Below are 19,151 nucleotides of genomic sequence, written 5' to 3' on the forward strand. Positions count from 1 at the left end.
CAGGAGTGTGTCAGTATTTACAGGGGGACCCCAGGAGTGTGTCAGTATTTACAGGGGGACCCCAGGAGTGTGTCAGTATTTACAGGGGGACCCCAGGAGTGTGTCAGTATTTACAGGGGGTCCCCGGGAGCGTATCAATATTTGCAGGGGGTCCCCGGGAGTGTGTCAGTATTTACATGGGGTCCCCGGGAGTGTGTCAGTATTTACAGGGGGTCCCCGGGAATGTATCAGTATTTACAGGGGGTCCCCGGGAGTGTGTCAGTATTTACATGGGGTCCCCGGGAGTGTGTCAGTATTTACAGGGGGTCCCCGGGAGTGTGTCAGTATTTACAGGGGGTCCCCGGGAGTGTGTCAGTATTTACAGGGGGTCCCCGGGAGTGTGTCAGTATTTACAGGATGATTTGAAAAGCACTTGTTGAACATTCTACGCAATGACCTTACAATTCTGCATTGAAAGGGTTACATCAATGGAGCCTATGTTTGTCCTTCTTGCTCGTGATTGGTCAGTTTAGCCCTGCCTCCTTTGCTCTGTGTTTAAATAGGACGATGTTTGATTGAGGCCCTGGATATCCTGAGTGACTGAATCCAGACTAGTGACTGGGACAGGCCAGTGGTCTGTGTGTGATGGAGGGGTGCTACAAATACTGGCTCCTGCTGTCACTCCTGCAGGGATGGATCCAGTCAGGAGCTGGGCAGGTAAGAGAGATTTTAACTATTGGCTGAAAAGAGAGCTTGTTTATCTTTCATGCAAGCTGAAAATAATTCATAGGTTGCTTAAAATCCTTTATCCACCATTTCAATTGTAGATTTTTTCCATCTGGGTTTTTGTATGTTGTATTAATATTAAGTATTATGACATTTGTCAGGTTACACCCTAAGGTTATTGATTTTGTTCTGGATTCACTAGGAATATGTGTCCATACTTCAAATTAATTACAGAATATCATCAGTGAGCTCCATGCCCCCACCCTTGCTCAGTATCTTCCCCCCACCCCACCCCTGCTGCCTTCTGAAGGCTGAACATGGTTCCACAAGCATCATGAGCCCCCAACTCCCCCCACCACCCCCTGCCCTGCTCCAAATGGCCATTCTTCATCTCAATGGTGCAGGTTGGTTGGCTATTTGGCTGTGGTGGGCATGATAGCTTGAGCCTCACATGGGCATGGAGTTGCTGGAGAGGGAATGGGAGCGAGAGCCCTGGCTGATTACTTTTTTTTTTGTCTCTCTGCCTTTCCCCTTCCCCTGTAGAGGTTCTGGCAGTGCATGGGCTGAGATCAGTGAACAGCACAGACTGGGGGGTGGTGCAGAGGGAGATCAAACCTGGGATCTGCCTGGCTCAGTTAAACACTTACCAACTGGTGCCAGGTAATGAGAGGGTGTGTGGTGACTGGGATGTCAATCAAAATTCCATGAAGCAATTTAATTGTGGGAGTAGCGGGTGCCGATCCGTCAGTATCGCTGTGTGAAATACCATGGGGTAGATTTTCTACCCCATCACCTGCTGTAGAACCCATCTGATTTTCATTCCATTGTTGTACCTCTCTGGGTCTCTCTCTCACCCAGAGCTGAGGACAGGGCACATTATAAACACGTATGTTCACGAGTGTTTTGCTGGCTCACCTACCACTCCCAGAATATAGACATGTTTTTACATTACTTTTAACTCTAACAAAGCCAGAACAATAAAATAGACAGAGCTGGCTCAAACTGCGTTCTTGCAAATCCTGTCTTTCCCCTCCGTGACGCTGATAACATTGGAGAGGATTGAGTTTTAGGGGCCATGACATTGGACTGTATGGATAGACACATAGATTATTAATTAAATAAACTAGGTGGATAATATTGAGTTTAATAGTTTGTCAGGATTAAAACACATAGGCTTTTAAAACAGGCTTTTGATCACAGCAGGGGATAGTGAGAGAGGAGACAGTTGCAATATAAAAGGCAGTAGGTTGCTATACAGCATACATCAAGGGTTTTGTGCAACAAGAAGCTATGGCTCGGGACTGGCAATGAGCTGAAGCAACAGCGTGGCCTGAAGACATGAGACCCCCCTCATCCCTATTTAGCAATCTGTTCAAAGAACTGGGAGTTGTAAAACATCGGATAACGTTGCAGCCAGCAGATGCAGACCATGAAAGCAAATGGTATTAAAAAAGAGATGCCACATTTTACTTCGGTTGGAGACTTTTGGGCCATCTTCAAGACTTTACACAGTGTGAACAGGTGTGGAGAAGCCATTTTCAGGTTCTTCACCAAATCCTGAGGGTTAGATGCGAAGCTGATGTGTATTGCTCTGTACGGGGGGTTATAAGATTAATATTTTGTAACAATGAATGAAGTTAGTCATCAGACATCTGATTCTAGCTTTTCAAATCTGTTAAAAGGGTGAGGAAGGAAATTATCCAACAACAATTAAATAGAATTTACAGCCCAACTGGTCTATGCCGGTGTTTATGCTCCACACGAGCCTCCTCCCTCCCCTCTTCATCTCACCCTATCAGCATATTCTTCTATTCCTTTCTCCCTCATGTGTTTATCGAGCTTCCCCTTAAATGTATCTATGCTATTCACCTTGTGGGAGCGAGTTCCACATTCTCACCACTCTCTGGGTAAAGAAGTTTCTCCTGAATTCCTTATTGGATTTATTAGTCACTATTGTATATGTGTGGCCCCCTAGCTTTGGACTCCCCCACAAGTGGAAACATCTTCTCTACGTCTACAGAGTATCAGTATTCAGGGACCAGAGCTCTTGTCTCCATGGTCTGGAATGGGATTCAAAACCCATAACCTTCCAACTCAAAGGTGGGAATCTACCACTGTGGCAAGGCCTATCATTTCATCAACAGTCCTCTCTGCTTTGCAGCTGTTTGGTTGGTAGGTTCTCTTAAGCCCTCTCACTATCTTCTTGAGCCTTGGCTCAGTGGGTAGCACTCTTGCCCCCTGAGTCAGAAGGTTGTGGGTTCAAGTTCACCTCCAGAGACTGGCAGTACTGAGGGAGTGCTGCACTGTCGGAGGTGCCGCCTTTCGGATTAGAGGTTTAAAAACATAAGAAATAGGAGCAGGAGTAGGCCACACGGCCCCTCGAGCCTGCTCCGCCAATCAATATGATCATGGCTGATCTTCGACCTCAACTCCGCTTTCCCGCCCGATCCCCATTTCCCTTGATTCCCTTAGCGACCAAAAATCTATCAATCTCAGTCTTGAATATATTCAATGACTCAGCATCCACAGCTCTCTGGGGTAGAAAATTCTAAAGATTAACAACCCTCTGGAGTGAAGAAATTTCTCCTCATCTCAGTCCTAAATGGCCAATCCCTTATCTGAGAATCTGACCCCTAGTTCTAGACTCTCCAGCCAGGGGAAACAGCTTCTCAGCATCTACCCTGTCAAGCCCTCTTAGAATCTTATGTTTCAATGAGATCACCTCTTATTATTCTAAACTCCAGAGAATATAGGCCCATTCTACTCAATCTCTCCTCATAGGACAACCCTCTCATCCCAGGAATCAATCTAGTGAACTGAGGCCCTATCTGCTCTCAGGTGGATGCAAAAGATCCCATGGCACTATTTTGAAGAAGAGCAGGGGAGTTCTCTCCGATGCCCTGGCCAATAGTTATCCCTCAAACCAACATCACTAAAACAGATTATCTGGTCATTGTCATTGCTGTTTGTGGGATCTTGCTGTGCGCAAATTGGCTGCCACATTTTGCTACATTGCAACAGTGACTTCACTTCAAAAGTACTTCATTGGCTGTGAGGTTCTTTGGGATGTCCGGAGGATATAAAGGCGCTAAATAAATGCAAATTCTTTCTTTGTAGTTCTTCTAACTGGCCTTTTTACATTTTGTTTTTTTATTCGTTCATGGGATGTGGGCATCACTGGCAAGGCCAGCATTTATTGCCCTTAGAGAAGGTGGTGGTGAGCCGCCTTGAACCGCTGCAGTCCGTGTGGTGACGGTTCTCCCACAGTGCTGTTAGGAAGGGAGTTCCTGGATTTTGACCCAGCGACGATGAAGGAACGGCGATATATTTCCAAGTCGGGATGGTGTTCCTTGGAGGGGAACGTGCAAGTGGTGTTGTTCCCATGTGCCTGCTGCTCTTGTCCTTCTAGGTGGTAGAGGTCGCGGGTTTGGGAGGTGTTGTCGAAGAAGCCTTGGCGAGTTGCTGCAGTGCATCCTGTGGATGGTACACACTGCAGCCACGGTGCGCCGGTGGTGGAGAAGAGAGTGAATGGTCAGGGTGGTGGATGGGGTGCCAATCAAGTGGGTTGCTTTGACCTGGATGGTGTCGAGCTTCCTGATTGCTCAGAGTTGGGCTCCTAGGAGACCAGTGCCTGCCGATCAGCTCCAGGGTAGATTTACATAATCTGTGGTTCTGACAGCAGAACTGTTGGCAGTTTTTTTAGGACCAATTCCAAACCTCACGGAGCCAAAAGTTTGGAAAAAACATGTGCTGCGTGTGCCCGGGAGGTGAGGCACCCTTCAGAAAATCATACCCTTTAGTGTCGTGTTTATGTTTCATAAATTTCCAACTTGCTCAAAGCCCAGGGTCTTTGATTTTAAAACTGACAGCCCAGATCTCCAGACAATGGAACTCTGGACAGCAGTTGTAAAGCAATGCAGAGATTGGAACCTAGCCACGGTTACGGATGGTACTTTGGACTACAGGGCAGTCAAAGGGGAAACTGTGTCCTACCCACTGTCTAGAATTCAGAGGTGGCTGTAGAATGTAGAATTGATTGTGTCAGCTGTGGCTCAGTGGCAAGGCTCTGAATCAGAAGGTTGTGGGTTCAATTCCCACCCCAGAAAATTGAGCCCATAATGCAGGCTGACACACTCCCAGTGCGGCACTGTCTGAGGTGCCGTCTTTCGGATGAGACGTTAAACCGAGGTCCCCGCCTGCCCTCTAGCGGATGTAAAAGATCCCACGGCCACTATTTTGAAGAAGAGCAGCAGAGTTCTCCCTGGTGTCCTGGGCCAAATTTATCCCTCAACCAACATCACTAAAACAGATTATCTGGTTACTTATCTCACTACTGTTTGTGGGATATTGCCGTGTGCAAATTGGCTGCTGTAACCATGGCTACATTCCAAAAAGGACTTAATTGGCTGTAAAGTGCTTTGGGACATCCCAAGGTGGTGAAAGGTGCTATATAAATGCAAGTTCTTTTTTCTATTTAGCTCATTCAGCCCCTCGAGCCTGCTCCGCCATTCAATTAAATCATGGCTAATCTCTACCTCCACTCCATCTACCCGCCTTCTCTCCGTATCTGTATCCCGTACTTAACAAAAATCTATCGACCTGTCTTAAGAATTTCAATTGACCCACAACATTTTGGGGGAGAGAGTTCCAGATTTCCACTCCCCTTTGTGTGAAGAAGTGCTTCCTGACATCACCCCTGAACGGCCGAGCTCCAATTTTAAGGTTATGCCCTCCTTGTTCTGGACTCCCCCCACCAGAGGAAATAGTTTCTCTGTCTCCACCCATCAAATCCATTAATCATTTTAAAACACCTCAATTAGATCACCTCCCCCAACCTCCTAAACTCACGGGAATACGAACCAATTGGGAAATGTGAAACATTACTTTGTCTCTTCACTCTACAGATAATGACAGACCCGCTGAGGGCTTCACACATTCTTGTTTCAAATTTCGAGCATCTGAAGGGTTTTGATAAGAGTAAATAAGGAGAATCTGTGTCCACTGGTGGGAGGGTCTGTAACCAGAGGACACAGATTCAAGATAATTGGCAAAAGAGCCAGAGGGGAAATGAGGAGACTTTTTTTAACGCAGCGAGAAGTTATGATCTGGAATGCGCTGCCTGACAGGGCGGTGGAAGCAGATTCAATAGTAACTTTCTAAGGGGAATTAGATAAATATTTGAAAAGGAAAAAATTTGCAGGGCTATGGGGAAAAAGCATGGAGTGGGACTAATTGGATAGCTCTCCCAACGAGCCAGCACAGGCTCGATGGGCCGAATGGCCTCCTTCTGTGCCATGCGATGCTACGATTCTAACTGTGATTGGTTTGGAATTTTGATAGAGCCACGCTCCCCCGATGGTGAGCTTAACCAAAGAGTGGCTGAATTGTGCAACCTGGTCCACTCCGGAGCCTGTACTGAGCGTGTAGACATCAGCCATGGGGAGCTACGATTAATCTTGGCACCGTGGACTTCGGAGGGAGGGAGGGAGAGAGGGGGAGGGGAGGAGAGGAGGAAATATCCAGCCATGGTTCCCATTCCTCGCTGGGCAACACACTTACGCTGGATGTGGGGATAAGGACCAGGTTTTGTATGAGGCCCATGCGATGCGCAACGGACTGGGTTCCAGAACTCTGGGTCCAAGCCGTTGGCAAAAAGCCCAAAACCCTGAGGGGAGAAAATTAGGGGGAAAAGATTAGTTTGAAAAGCTTCCGAAATAGATAAACTTGCAGAAAACAATCCCCACCCCACCCTCCCACACACTAGTTAGACTACGAGAGCCTGTGTCCGCTCTTTAACGAAGCTATTCAATTAGTCCCACTTGACCCCTCCCCGCTCTTGCCCTGTAAATTCTTCCCCTGACGAGACTCGCTTTTGAGATGGCGGGGGAATAGGGGGAGCGCCATGAGGGTTGGACGTATCAGGTGACCAATGGCAGGAGTGCGTGGGGGGGGGGTGGAGAGCGGGGTGGGGGGGAAAGGCGGAGCAGAAGGGTGGTGCAGAGTGGAGGGGGGGCAGTGATCAGGGGGTGTGGAGGGGAGCGGAGTATGTGGGGGACAGAGCGGGGGGGGGGGGGGCGTGGAGTGGAGTGGGCGAGGCGGATAGGGGGCAGAGCAGAGGGGCCGGAGCGGAGTGTGGGGAAGGAGAGCGGGGGGTGGGGGGCAGAGTGGGGTGGACAGGGGCCCGGAGTGGGGACGGTCGAGCCTGGGGATGGGGGGGGCGGAGCGGGGGGGGGAGGGGGGAGGTGGGGCAGAGGGGCGGACATTGAAGGCGGGAGGTCAGGTGATGAAACCTCTCTGAACACGGCCAACCACAATTGACGACCCTCCGTTGTGGCATGTTTTGGGATTTTTCATGCACAAGAATGTTCTTGATGGTTGCACTCGGCATAAGCAGGCCATCCTGATCTAGTTTCTATGATAAATAAGCAGAGGGAAGGCATTCTACCAGCAGTAACTAGGCCATTGCTTCATAAGACAGCCCGGTTGCTAGGCAACCAGACAAGACTTGAGTGGGAAGGTTATATATACGCGCTGCTGAATTACATTCTGCCACGTAGGGCCCTTCTGTTTCTAACCTGCGCCAGACATGGCTGTGGGGAAATAAAAAAAAAAGACTTCTCGAATCAGTGACCAAACAAACAAAAGGAAAACATCCTGGGTTCCAGTTTATGCCAACTGTTTAACGATCAATTCATATTATCGTCAGTGAGCAAACAAGCCCAGCATGTTAGGCAAGCTCAGTGCGTCTCTCTCTCTCTCTCTCTCTCCTCTCTCTCCCCTTGCTTTCTCTCTCTCTCCTCTCTCTCTCCCCTTGCTTTCTCTCTCTCTCCTCTCTCTCTCCCCTTGCTTTCTCTCTCTCTCCTCTCTCTCTCCCCTTGCTTTCTCTCTCTCTCCTCTCTCTCTCCCCTTGCTTTCTCTCTCTCCCTCTTCTCTCTCCCCTTGCTTTCTCTCTCTCTCTCTCCTCTCTCTCCCCTTGCTTTCTCTCTCTCTCTCCTCTCTCTCCCCTTGCTTTCTCTCTCTCCCTCTTCTCCAAAAGTCTTCTACAGGCATATAAATAATAAACGGGTAAAGAGGAGGGATGGGGCCGATTAGGGACCAAAAAGGAGATCTACTCATGGAGGCAGAGGGCATGGCCGAGGTACTAAATGAGTACTTTGCATCTGTCTTTACCAAGGAAGAAGATGCTGCCAAAGTCACAGTAAAAGAGGAGGTAGTTGAGATACTGGATGGATTAAAAATTGATAGAGGAGGTGTTAGAAAGGCTGGCTGTACTTAAAGTAGATAAGTCACCAGGTCTGGATGGGATGCATCCTAGGTTGCTGAGGGAAGTAAGGGTGGAAATTGCAGAGGTGCTGGTCATAATCTTCCAAACATCTGTAGATACGGGGGTGGTGCCAGAGAACTGGAGAATTGCAAATGTTACATCCTTGTTCAAAAAAGGGTGTAAGGATAAACCCAGCAACTACAGGCCAGTCAGTTTAACCTCAATGGTGGGGAAACTTTTAGAAACGATAATCCAGGACAAAATTAATAGTCACTTGGACAAGTATGGATTAATAAAGAAAAGCCAGCATGGATTAGTTAAAGGCAAATTGTGTTTAAGTAACTTAACTGAATTTTTTGATGGGGTAACAGAGGGTTGAGGGCAATGTGGTTGATGTGGTGTATATGGACTTTCAAAAGGTCATAGAGTTATAGAGTTATACAGCACGGATAGAGGCCCTTCGGCCCATCGTGTCCGCGCCGGCCATCAGCCCTGTCTACTCTAATCCCATATTCCAGCATTTGGTCCGTAGCCTTGTATGCTATGGCATTTCAAGTGCTCATCCAAATGCTTCTTGAATGTTGAGGGTTCCTGCCTCCACAACCCTTTCAGGCAGTGAGTTCCAGACTCCAACCACCCTCTGGGTGAAAAAGTTCTTTCTCAAATCCCCTCTAAACCTCCCGCCTTTTACCTTGAATCTATGTCCCCTTGTTATAGAACCCTCAACGAAGGGAAAAAGCTCCTTAGTATCCATCCTATCTGTGCCCCTCATAATTTTGTACACCTCAATCATGTCCCCCCTCAGCCTCCTCTGCTCCAAGGAAAACAAACCCAATCTTCCCAGTCTCTCTTCATAGCATAGGTGTTTGATAAAGTGCCACATAATAGACTTGTCAGCAAAATTGAAGCCCATAGAATAAAAGGGGCAGTGACTGCATGGATACAAAACTGGCTAAGTGACAGGAAACAGAGTAGTGGTGAATAGTTGTTTTTCAAACTGTTGGGGGGTGTACAGTGGTGTTCCCCAGGGGTCGGTACTGGGACCACTGCTTTTCTTGATATATATTAATGACTTGGACTTGGGTGTACAGGGCGCAATTTCAAAATTTGCAGATGACACAAAACTTGGAAGGGTAGTAAACAGTGAGGAGGATAGTGATAGACTTCAAGAGGATATAGACAGGCTGGTGGAATGGGCAGACACACATGGCAGATGAAATTTAATGCAGAGAAGTGCAAAGTAATACATTTTGGCAAGAAGAACGAGGAGAGGCAATATAAACTAAATGGTACAATTCTAAAGCAGGTGCAGTAACAGAGACCTGGGGGTATATGTACACAAATCTTTTGAAGGTGGAAGGGCAGGTTGAGAAAGCAGTTAAACAAGCATACAGGATCCTGGGCTTTATAAATAGAAGCAGAGTACAAAAGCAAGGAAGTTATGTTGAACCTTTATAAAACACTGGTTTGGCCACAACTGGAGTATTGTGTCCAATTCTGGGCACCGCACTTTAGGAAGGATGTGAAGGCTTTAGAGAGGGTGCAGGGGAGATTTACTAGAATGGTTCCAGGGATGAGGGACTTCAGTTACGGGGATAGACTGGAGACGCTGGGGTTGTTCTCCTTACAGCAGAGAAGGTCGAGAGGAGATTTGATAAGTCTTCAAAATCATGAAGGATTTAGATAAAGTAAATAAAGAAAAACTGTTCCCATTGGCGAAAGGGTCGAGAACCAGAGGACACAGATTGAAGGTAATTGGCAAAAGAACCAAAGGCGATGTGAGGAGAAACTTTTTTACGCTGCGAGTGGTTATGATCTGGAATGTGCTGCCTGAGAAGTGGTGGAAGCAGATTCAATCGTGGCTTTCAAAAAGGAATTGGATAAATATTTGTAGGGAAAAAAATTGCAGGGCTATGGGGAAAGAGCGGGGGGAATGGGACTAACTGGATTGTTCTTACAAAGAGTCAACACTGACTCGATGGGCCGAATGGCCTCCTTCTGTGCTGTAATGATTCTGATTTACACCATCAATGCCCACCATGTAGTTTGAGAACAGTGACTGATCGGATGGCCTTCAGAATATGGGAAATCTGAATTCACTGATTTAAAAGAAAGAACTTCCATTCATTTACTGCCTTCTACCACTTCTGAATGTCCCTAAGTGCTTTACAGCCAATGAAGTACTTTTGAAGTGTAGTCACTGTTGTAATGGAGGAAACCTGACAACCAATTTGCACACCGCAAGATCCCACAAATAGCAATGACTTAATGACCAGATAATCTTTTTTTAGTGATGTTGGTTGAGGGATAAATATTGACCCAGGACACCAGGGAGAACCTGCCCCGCCCTGCTTTCGGTCGGTCAGAATCAGTGCTGTCAGGAGAGAAGAGAATGTTGCAATAACAAGTGAATAAATAGCAAACCCCTCATTCTCCTTTCTCTCTTCCAGGTCTCTCACTGTAACTTCTCAGCACCCGGCTCCATCTATGATTACGGAGCAACTACTATAGACGGGAGACGCTATGTTTCCTTTAAGGAATACACCGGAAAAACCGTCCTGGTCCTCAACGTAGCAACGTTCTGACAGCTGACGTCCCAATATTTAGGTAAGGAGGCATCACAAGTCCCTGCTCCGTGGTGAGGTTGCATAGAATGTATAGCACAGAAACGGGCCATTCGGCCCACCTGGTCTATGCCAGCATTTATGCTCCACACGAGCCTCCTCCCTCCCTACTTCATCTCACCCTATCAGCATATCCTTCCATTCCTTTCTCCCTCATGTGTTTATCTAGCTTCCCCTTAAATGTATCTATGCTATTCACCTCAACTACTCCTTGTGGTAGCAAGTTCCACATTCCCATCACTCTCTGGGTAAAGAAGTTTCTCCAGAATTCCCTATTGGATTTATTAGTGACGATCTTATATTTCTGGCCCCCTAGTGTTGGTCTCCCCCACAAGTGGAAACATCTTCTCTACATCTACCCTATCGAGCCCCTTCATAATTTTAAAGACCTCTATCAGGTCACCTCTCGGCCTTTTTTTTTTCTAGAGAATAGAGCCTCAGCCTCCCTTGATAGTTGTACCCTTTCAGTTCTGGTACCATCCTTGTAAACCTTTTCTGCACCTTCTCCAGTGCCTCTATCGGTTTTGTGATATGGAGACCAGAACTGTGCACAGTACTTTAAGTGAGGATCGATGATACACAATAAGTACAGTACAATGCTGATCGACAGTTCTTGCAACGAGGCAAGAGCGAGACTCAAGCCAAATACCGCAGATCATAGAATAATACAGCGCAGGAGGAGGCCATTCGGCCCATCATGACTCTGCCGGCTCTTTGAAAGAGCTATCCAATTGGTCCCACTCCCAAATCCCTGCAAATTTTTTCCTTTTCAAGTCTTTATCCAGTTCATTTTTGAAAGTTACTACTGAATCTACTTCCACCGCCCTTTCAGGCAGCGCATTCCAGATCATCACAACTCGCTGCGTTAAAAAAATTCTCATCCTCTCTTTTGCCAATTACCTTAAATCTGTGTCCTCTGGTTACCGACCATTCTGCCACTGGAAACAGTTTCTCCTTATCCGCTCTATCAAAACTCTTCATGATTTTGAACACCTCTATCAAATCTCCCCTTAACCTTCTTTGCTCCAACGGGAACAACCCCAGTTTCTCCAGCCTCTCCACAAAACTGTTTCAGGTCGGTGGCTTTTCACCAGAACTGGAGGATTTTGGAGCTTTAATGGTTTATATCGAATGCGAGAAGGGGGGAAACAAAGTAATGAAGGTGAACAAGGTAAAAACAAACAGAAATCCCTGTCAGAAAGAAGAGCAGAGCTTTTTCAAGGTGGGGCATTTCTGGAAGAGAAATGGCAGTGAATTAAACACTAAAACAAAAGCAAAATTCTGCAGATGCTGAGAAATCTGAAATAAAAACAGAAAATGCTCCTTTTTTATCTCCCCTTGCTGTGATCAGCACAGGGCAATCCGGGGAGCTCAGCACCATCACTGAAGCACAATTTTGTTTTCTCGGGATGTGGGCGTTGCTGGCAGGGCTGGCATTCATTGTTCATTGCCAGCTGTCCTTGAGAAGGTGGCGGTGAGCCGCCTTCTTGAACCGCTGCAGTCCGTGTGGTGAAGGTTCTCCCACGGTGCTGTGAAGACATGATTTTAAGGCAGGTTAGATGCAGAGTAAAGCTCCTCCTACTCTGCCCCCTATTGTGCCAGTGTGTCTTTTTTTCCCTTTCCCACACCAGCAAACCTGTGGCTTCTCTGACTGACTGAGACAATCTCGTGCCCTTTTGGGGATGGCTTTGTGCTGTGGTTGTGGGGGTCCCGGAACACTGAGCTGGGTAGAGACTGGACTCAAACTCGTTTTACGCAGGACCCTTACAGCCAAGAGCTGGAGGAGACTTTCATTACATCAGTCCCAACCTCCGCTGTGACTTTCGGCCACGGTTCAGTGGGCAGCAGCTCTCATCAGAGTCAGAAGGTCGTGGGTTCGAGACTCACCCCAGAGACTTGAGCACAAAATCCAGGCTGACACTCCCAGTGCCAGTACTGAGTGTGCTGCACTCAGAGGTGCCGTCTTTTGGATGAGATGTTAAACTGAGGCCCCTTCTGCCCCCTTAGGTGGATGTAAAAGATCTCATGGCCGCTGTTTCGAAGAAGGGCAGGGGAGATCTACCTGCTGTCCTGGGGCCAATATTTATCCCTCAGATAACATCACTGAAAACAGATTATCTGGTCATTTGTTTCATTTTTGTTTGTGGGATCTTGCTGTGTGCAAATTGGCTGTCACTTTCCCTACATTACAACAGTGACCACACTTCCACAAAGTACTTCATTGGTTATAAAGCACTTTGGGACTTCCTGAGGTTGTGAAAGGCACTATATAAATGCAAGTCTTTCTTTCATTCTCCACACCAATCACAACATAGCCTCTCTGACTGAAGTTGCCAAATGGTGTGGTATGGGGGGGTGGGGGCAAGACTATGCCCCCTCCCTCTTTCCCTCTCCCCCCCCCCCCCCCCCCCGCCATGCCCACTGGGAATTGGTTGAGACCGCACAACTCATTTCACATAGAAGGAATTTCCAATCCACCAGTCTGGGCTGGACCCCCCTCTCCCCACCAATGAGAATCCTTGTGCCAAGTGATGTGAGCCTCTGGTGCTGGTTTAACTGAACACAAGGTGACCTTTCCTGCCCCACTGATGTTTGTATCATGCTTTCTTGTCTATTTTATCAATACAGATAATGGGCTGGGAAAGACCAACTGGTCCATTTAAGCCTGACTGACTCACATGCAGCCTAGATCACCATAACTGGACACTTCCTACCCCCACCCCTCCAGCAGTAGTTTTGATCGTCTGAGGGGGTCAAAGGAATTATCCAGTGTTTTCTCCCCCCCCCCCCCTTAGTGGCCCTGCGTTTTTTCCTTTTATTTGCCTCTACCAGGAGATTATACGCTGCAAGATGGGAGCAGGAAGTGTCCAGGCATTGTGAGGGTGGGGCAGGCTTGATGGACCAGTTGGTCTTTTCCTGCCTGTCATTCCCATAAGTTAGCTGAAATCCCAGCATGGCAAGTTGTGAGGATTTGGCAGTTGGTGGGCGGGCACCAGGATAAAATGACTCTGAAAGCTACCAGATGGTTGTAACATCCCAACTGGCTCATCAATGTCCTTCCGGGAAAGGCACCTGCATCTCTACCCAGTCTGGAACAATACGTGACTCCAGTCCCATACCATGTGGTTGACTCTCGATACCCTCGGGGCATTAAGATTTTACAAGGATGATGCCAAAACTGAGGTTATAAACGATCAGGAAAGACTGAACAGGCTGGGGCTCTTTTCTCTAGAAAAGAGAAGGCTGAGAGGTGACCTGATAGAGGCCTTTAAAATTATGAAGGGGTTCGATGGAGAAGATGTTTCCACTTGTGGGGGAGACCAGAACTAGAGGTCATAAATGTAAAATAGTCACTAATAAATCAATAGGGAATTCAGGAGAAACTTCTTTACTCAGTGGTGAGAATGTGGAACTCACTACCACAAGGAGTAGTTGAGGTGAATAGTGTAGATACATTAAGGGGAAGCTCGATAAACACATGAGGGAGAAAGGAATAGAAGGATATGCTGATAGGGTGAGATTAGGGAGGGAGGAGGCTCGTGTGGAGCATAAACACCAGCATAGACCAGTTGGGCCGAATGGCCTGTTTCTGTGCTGCACATTCTATGTAACCAGGGATTTGGGCCTGGCCAGTGCCGCCCACATCCTGAGAACAGATTAGAAAGAACTCCACCAGAGTTGGGATCAGTGAGAGAATTGGAGTGGGGGGGGAAAAACGGAATTTTTAACATTTCCAAAAAAAAAATCTTGTGCTGAAATGTTCTTGGAATGAAAGCATTTGGTTTTTTTTTCCTCTCCTAGAATTGAATGCACTACACGAGGAGCTGAGTCCCTACGGCTTCACCATCCTCGCATTCCCGTCCAACCAGTTTGGCTTGCAGGAACCGGCGGCGGACGAGGAGATCATCTCCTTGTTGAAGTAAGTAGGAGGCGGTCCTCGGTGTCCCGATCCCCTAGTAAGTCAGGCAACATCCATGGGACTGGCGGGACCCATTGACCTCGGGGGGGGGGGGGGGGGGGGAGAAAACACCCACCAAGGAACCGGCCGCTCGGTGGGCTCCATTGTCAGCGGTGGTGGGGTGTCCCATCAGAACCACCAGCATGGTGGGGGCACTGGGTCCACAAGCCGCCCATATATAGATGGCGTGATGAAGTGCAAAATGGTGGGAATATATCATCTCTCGTAGCTCACCATCGTTTGTGTCAAAGCAACACGAGGCGACATGTCTGACCCTGGCATCCCTTCCACAGCCCATGTACACTCTACCCTATCGTGGACTCTACCCCCCCACCCATTTAATCTACTGAGGGAAAGTTCTGTATAACTACTCCCTGATCCCAAAATTAAACTAGATTATTAAGTGATCCCCACTATTGACCCCTGGCCTGCTGCGGTGATGCAGAGACCTGGTTTTACACAAAAAGATGGGGCAGGTTTCACCAACATACCTTCCTCCCAGAAGCTCTGAGGAAGGGCTCCCGATGGCTCACTCGGGAAAAGGCGGCCCCCGGTGTGGGCCCATGTTAATGGTCTGCCCCGAGTTCCCTGGACTCAGTGGTAGGGACACGTCAATTGGCCTCCGTGCTCTTACGGTAGGGAGGGGCCTGGGCTCCCGTTCCCTGGTTACTATCAAGGGGACATTCAAACATAGAAAATAGGAGCAGGAGTAGGCCATTCGGCCCTTCGAGCCTGCTCCGCCATTCAATATGATCATGGCTGATCCTCCATCTCAATACCATATTCCCGCTCTCTCCCCATACCCCTTGATGCCTTCTGTCTAGAAATCTATCTAGCCTCTTAAATATATTCAGTGACTTGGCCTCCACAGCCTTCTGTGGTAGAGAATTCCACAGGTTCACCACCCTCTGAGTGAAGGAATTTCTCCTCATCTCAGTCCTAAATGTCCTACCCAGTATCCTGAGATTGTGACCCCTCGTTCTGGACCCCCCAGCCAGGGGAAACATCCTCCCTGCATCCAGTCTGTCTAGCCCTGTCAGAATTTTTTCAATGAGATCCCTCTCATTCTTCTAAACTCGAGTGAATTCAGGCCGAGTCGACCCAATCTCTCCTCATACGACGGTCCTGCAATCCCAGGAATCAGTCTGGTGAACCTTCGCTGCACTCCCTCTATGGCAAGTATATCCTTAGATAAGGAGACCAAAACTACTCTATACTCCAGGTGTGGTCTCACCAAGGCCCTGTATTACTGCAGTAAGACATCCTTGCTCCTGTACTCGAATCCTCTGAACCTCCCCGGGGTGAAGGCAAGGAACCAGCTGGGCTGTGTTGATTCCCCCCACTGTCGAATAGCCTGCCCGCCCCCTTACTGCCTCGAGTCTCTCGGGCAAAGGTGCTAGAGAGCAGCCATACCCAGCGTGAGCCAGCACCTTCGAGGGGCGGGGCGGGGTGGGAGGGTCTGTAAACGTTGCGGGGAGTGACTGGAGTCCCATCGGACCAAGTCACACCTTCGACCTCCATCCTTGCTTTGGCTCTGCGTGGGTTTTATTGCCTCTACAGCTAATCCTTTCCCCTTTGGCCACAGGTATGTCCGGCCCGGCAAAGGGTTTTTGCCAAACTTCCAGCTGTTCCAGAAAGGGGATGTGAACGGCTACAACGAGCAGGGGCTGTTCAGGTACCTGAAGGTGAGTGGGACTCGGACTCTGGTTAATTCGCAGGTGCGGTACTGTCGGAGGGGGCGGTAGTGGGGGGGGAAGGGGGTGGGTGGAGGTCACAGGGCGAGGGGAGATTGGTGAGTGCCCGCTAACTTTCTAATGGTGAACCCTTTGCCTTTTTTTGTGTTTCTTTGAGCAGAGTGCCTGCCCCCCGGTGGGGGAGTCGTTTGGAAACCCCACCAACAGGCTGTTCTGGGAGCCCCTCAAAATCTCCGACATCAAGTGGAACTTCGAGAAGTTTCTCATCGGCCCCAACGGCAAACCCGTCCAGCGCTGGTTCCCTCGAGTCCCCGTGGCCACTATCAAGGAGGACATCATCCGTCACATGAGCACGCTGGCCCGTACCACAAAGAAATCCGGCTAGATGGTGTTTGCAAAGCTTTTATTTGTTTGCTCTTGCGATGGTTCGGATTAGCTAATTGAGGTTGGTCCTGTTATGCTTTCCTTCACCCCTTCCCTCCCTCCCCGTTCACCCTAGTCCCCCCACCCTTCATCTCTCCCCACACACGCATCTCAACAAGAAATAAAGATGGAAAATGCCAGAGATTTCACACTCGGCCCATCAGTGGAGGAGGGACCAGGATTCTGTTAGTTGCCTGAAATGTTGACCATTCTTCTTTCTTCCTCACTCAGATACTGACATCCCTTCCGCTGTTCTCCGATTTTTGATTTTCAATTTTCCCCCGCCCCCCGCCCGGTTACATTTTTTTTTTCTTCTCAATCGGATTCCTCGCCTTCAAACCTCAGCATTTAAGATTCCCATCGTGCTCGTGAAAGGCACGGTCCAAGGAAAGGCTGTCTCTTCCCCCCCCCCCCCTCCCCAGGCTCCTGTAATCCACATCAGTCAGCGACTGCTCTAAAGGGACTTGTTAAACACTACAGAGGAGCGGGGATCTTAATCGAAAAGGCAAAGCACAGGCTCGTCCCTGGAGGAGCACCTCTCTGAGCTGTTATCAGTTCTGCATTGGCAAGTCCGGATAAGTTACCGATTTAATTCGCCCAGTAGGCGTGGAGATTATGGCAAACTGACAACAGTAACTGCAGAGGAAGGAGGCCGTTCAGCCCGTCTTTATTCACCTATTCAGAATAATCCTAGAGTCCACCCATTGATCGCAGCATCCACTCACTGCTTAACTGTTTCCAGTGCTGTTACCTGGGGAGTGGGTTCCTTGTGTTACTCAGTGTGTGTGTCTTCCTGCTATCAGTGCTGAATTTACCTTTCTCTAGTTGCAACTAGTTGCCCTACTCCCATGATTTAATTTTAAAATAACATTCTGGATTAATCTATTCCATCCCCTTAACTATTTTACACCCCCAACCCACGCCGATAAAATTACCACTCAAGACGCCTGCTTTCGAGAAGGAGGACCGTCCCCTCCTTCCCCTTCCCCCCCACCGAGTTAGAATGGGGCGTGGGCCAGAAACGAGCAATGAAGGGTGGGGCCAATCCAGCCCAGCTCTCAGTTAACTAACTCGAACCATCATTACACGCACAGGAAATCGGTATATATTAGAATTCATCACTTTCGCTCTGAGCTCGGGGATATACCGGGGGAGTGCTGGGAAGAGAACTGCAGAGTGACGATCAGGTCGAAAAGCAGGCACTCCCTGCCAGGCCTGGTCTGAAGCTGTGCGGAGACAGGCCCAGCCCTTCAGTGCATTCGGGCTGCCCTGTCACCCGCACCCAGCAGTGCTGTCTTCACCTTTTTATAGCGTCTCCTGCCCGCCGGGATATCGACAAGCCGTGGAACACTCTCACACACCTACAAATAATAAAACCTCTTTCGCACACTCTGCGTCACCTGGAAAACTTTGCCTTTTGAAGTGCTTGGTCACACGGGTGCAGGCTTTGGTAACTTCACTTCAGCAGCTAGCCGGGGAAACCTCACGGTGGTGAGCTATTTAACTGAGGAGGGCATCCCAACTAAGCCCGATATAAACACACTTATCGAGTGACGGCCACTGGTTAGCAATCAGATTCAGGAACCGTGACCCAGTGAACGCCAGCACGGATTTCGTGTTTGACGAACTTGATTGAGTTCTTTGCTGAAGTAACGGAGAGGGTTGATGAGGGTCGTGCGGTTGATGTTGTGTATACGGACTTTCAAAAGGTGTTTGATAAAGTACCACATAATAGACTTGTTAGCAAAATTAAAGCCCATGGGATTAAAGGGACAGTGGCAGCATGGATATGTAATTGGCTAAAAGACAGAAAGCAGAGAGTAGTGGTGAACGGTTATTTTTCAGTACTAGGACCACGGCTCTTTTTGATATATACTAGATATATTTCTACATACTTGAAAGGAAAACATTTCCAGGGCTACGGGGATAGGGCGGGGGAGTGGGACTAGCTGGATTGCTCTTGCATAGAGCCGGAGATGGGCCGAATGTCCTCGTTCCGTGCTGTAACCTTTCTATGATAATGACCTGGATATAATTATACCTGGGTATAATTTCAAGGTTTGCAGATGACACAAAACTCAGAAATGTAGTAAACAATGTGGAGGATAGTAACAGACTCCAGGAGGGCAGAGACAGACTGGTGAAATAGGCAGACACATGGCAGATGAAATTTAAGTTAGTTAGTTAAGATTTTAGAAGTTTATTTAAGAAGGCTGAAGTGATACATTTGGTAGGAAGAATGAGGAGAGGCAATATAAACTAAATGGTACAATTTTAAGAGTGGTGCAGAACAGAGAGACCTGGGGTTGTATGTACACAAAGCTTTGAAGGTGGCAGGACAAGTTGAGAACAGTTGTTAAACAACATATGGGATCCTGGGCTTTATTAATAGAGGCACAGAGTACAAAAACAAGGAAGTTATGCTAAACCTTTATAAAACACTGGTTGGGTCTCAGCTGGAGTATTGTGTCCAATTCTGGGCA

The 19,151-nt window shown here is 48.2% G+C and overlaps 1 protein-coding gene across 1 annotated transcript; it reads left to right on the forward strand.

The window, feature by feature from the left end:
- Positions 1 to 551: 551 nt before the first annotated feature.
- Positions 552 to 18,057, forward strand: gpx3 (glutathione peroxidase 3). The gene is made up of 5 exons (XM_067995992.1): positions 552 to 696; positions 10,420 to 10,576; positions 14,395 to 14,512; positions 16,137 to 16,236; positions 16,406 to 18,057. Exons 1-5 carry the CDS (start codon positions 625 to 627, stop codon positions 16,628 to 16,630), a joined length of 672 nt encoding a protein of 223 aa, XP_067852093.1. The 5' UTR covers positions 552 to 624; the 3' UTR covers positions 16,631 to 18,057.
- The last annotated feature ends 1,094 nt before the right edge of the window (positions 18,058 to 19,151 follow it).

The sequence above is a fragment of the Heptranchias perlo genome, chromosome 14 (genome assembly GCF_035084215.1).
Source record: "Heptranchias perlo isolate sHepPer1 chromosome 14, sHepPer1.hap1, whole genome shotgun sequence".
Taxonomy (NCBI): Eukaryota; Metazoa; Chordata; class Chondrichthyes; order Hexanchiformes; family Hexanchidae; genus Heptranchias; species Heptranchias perlo.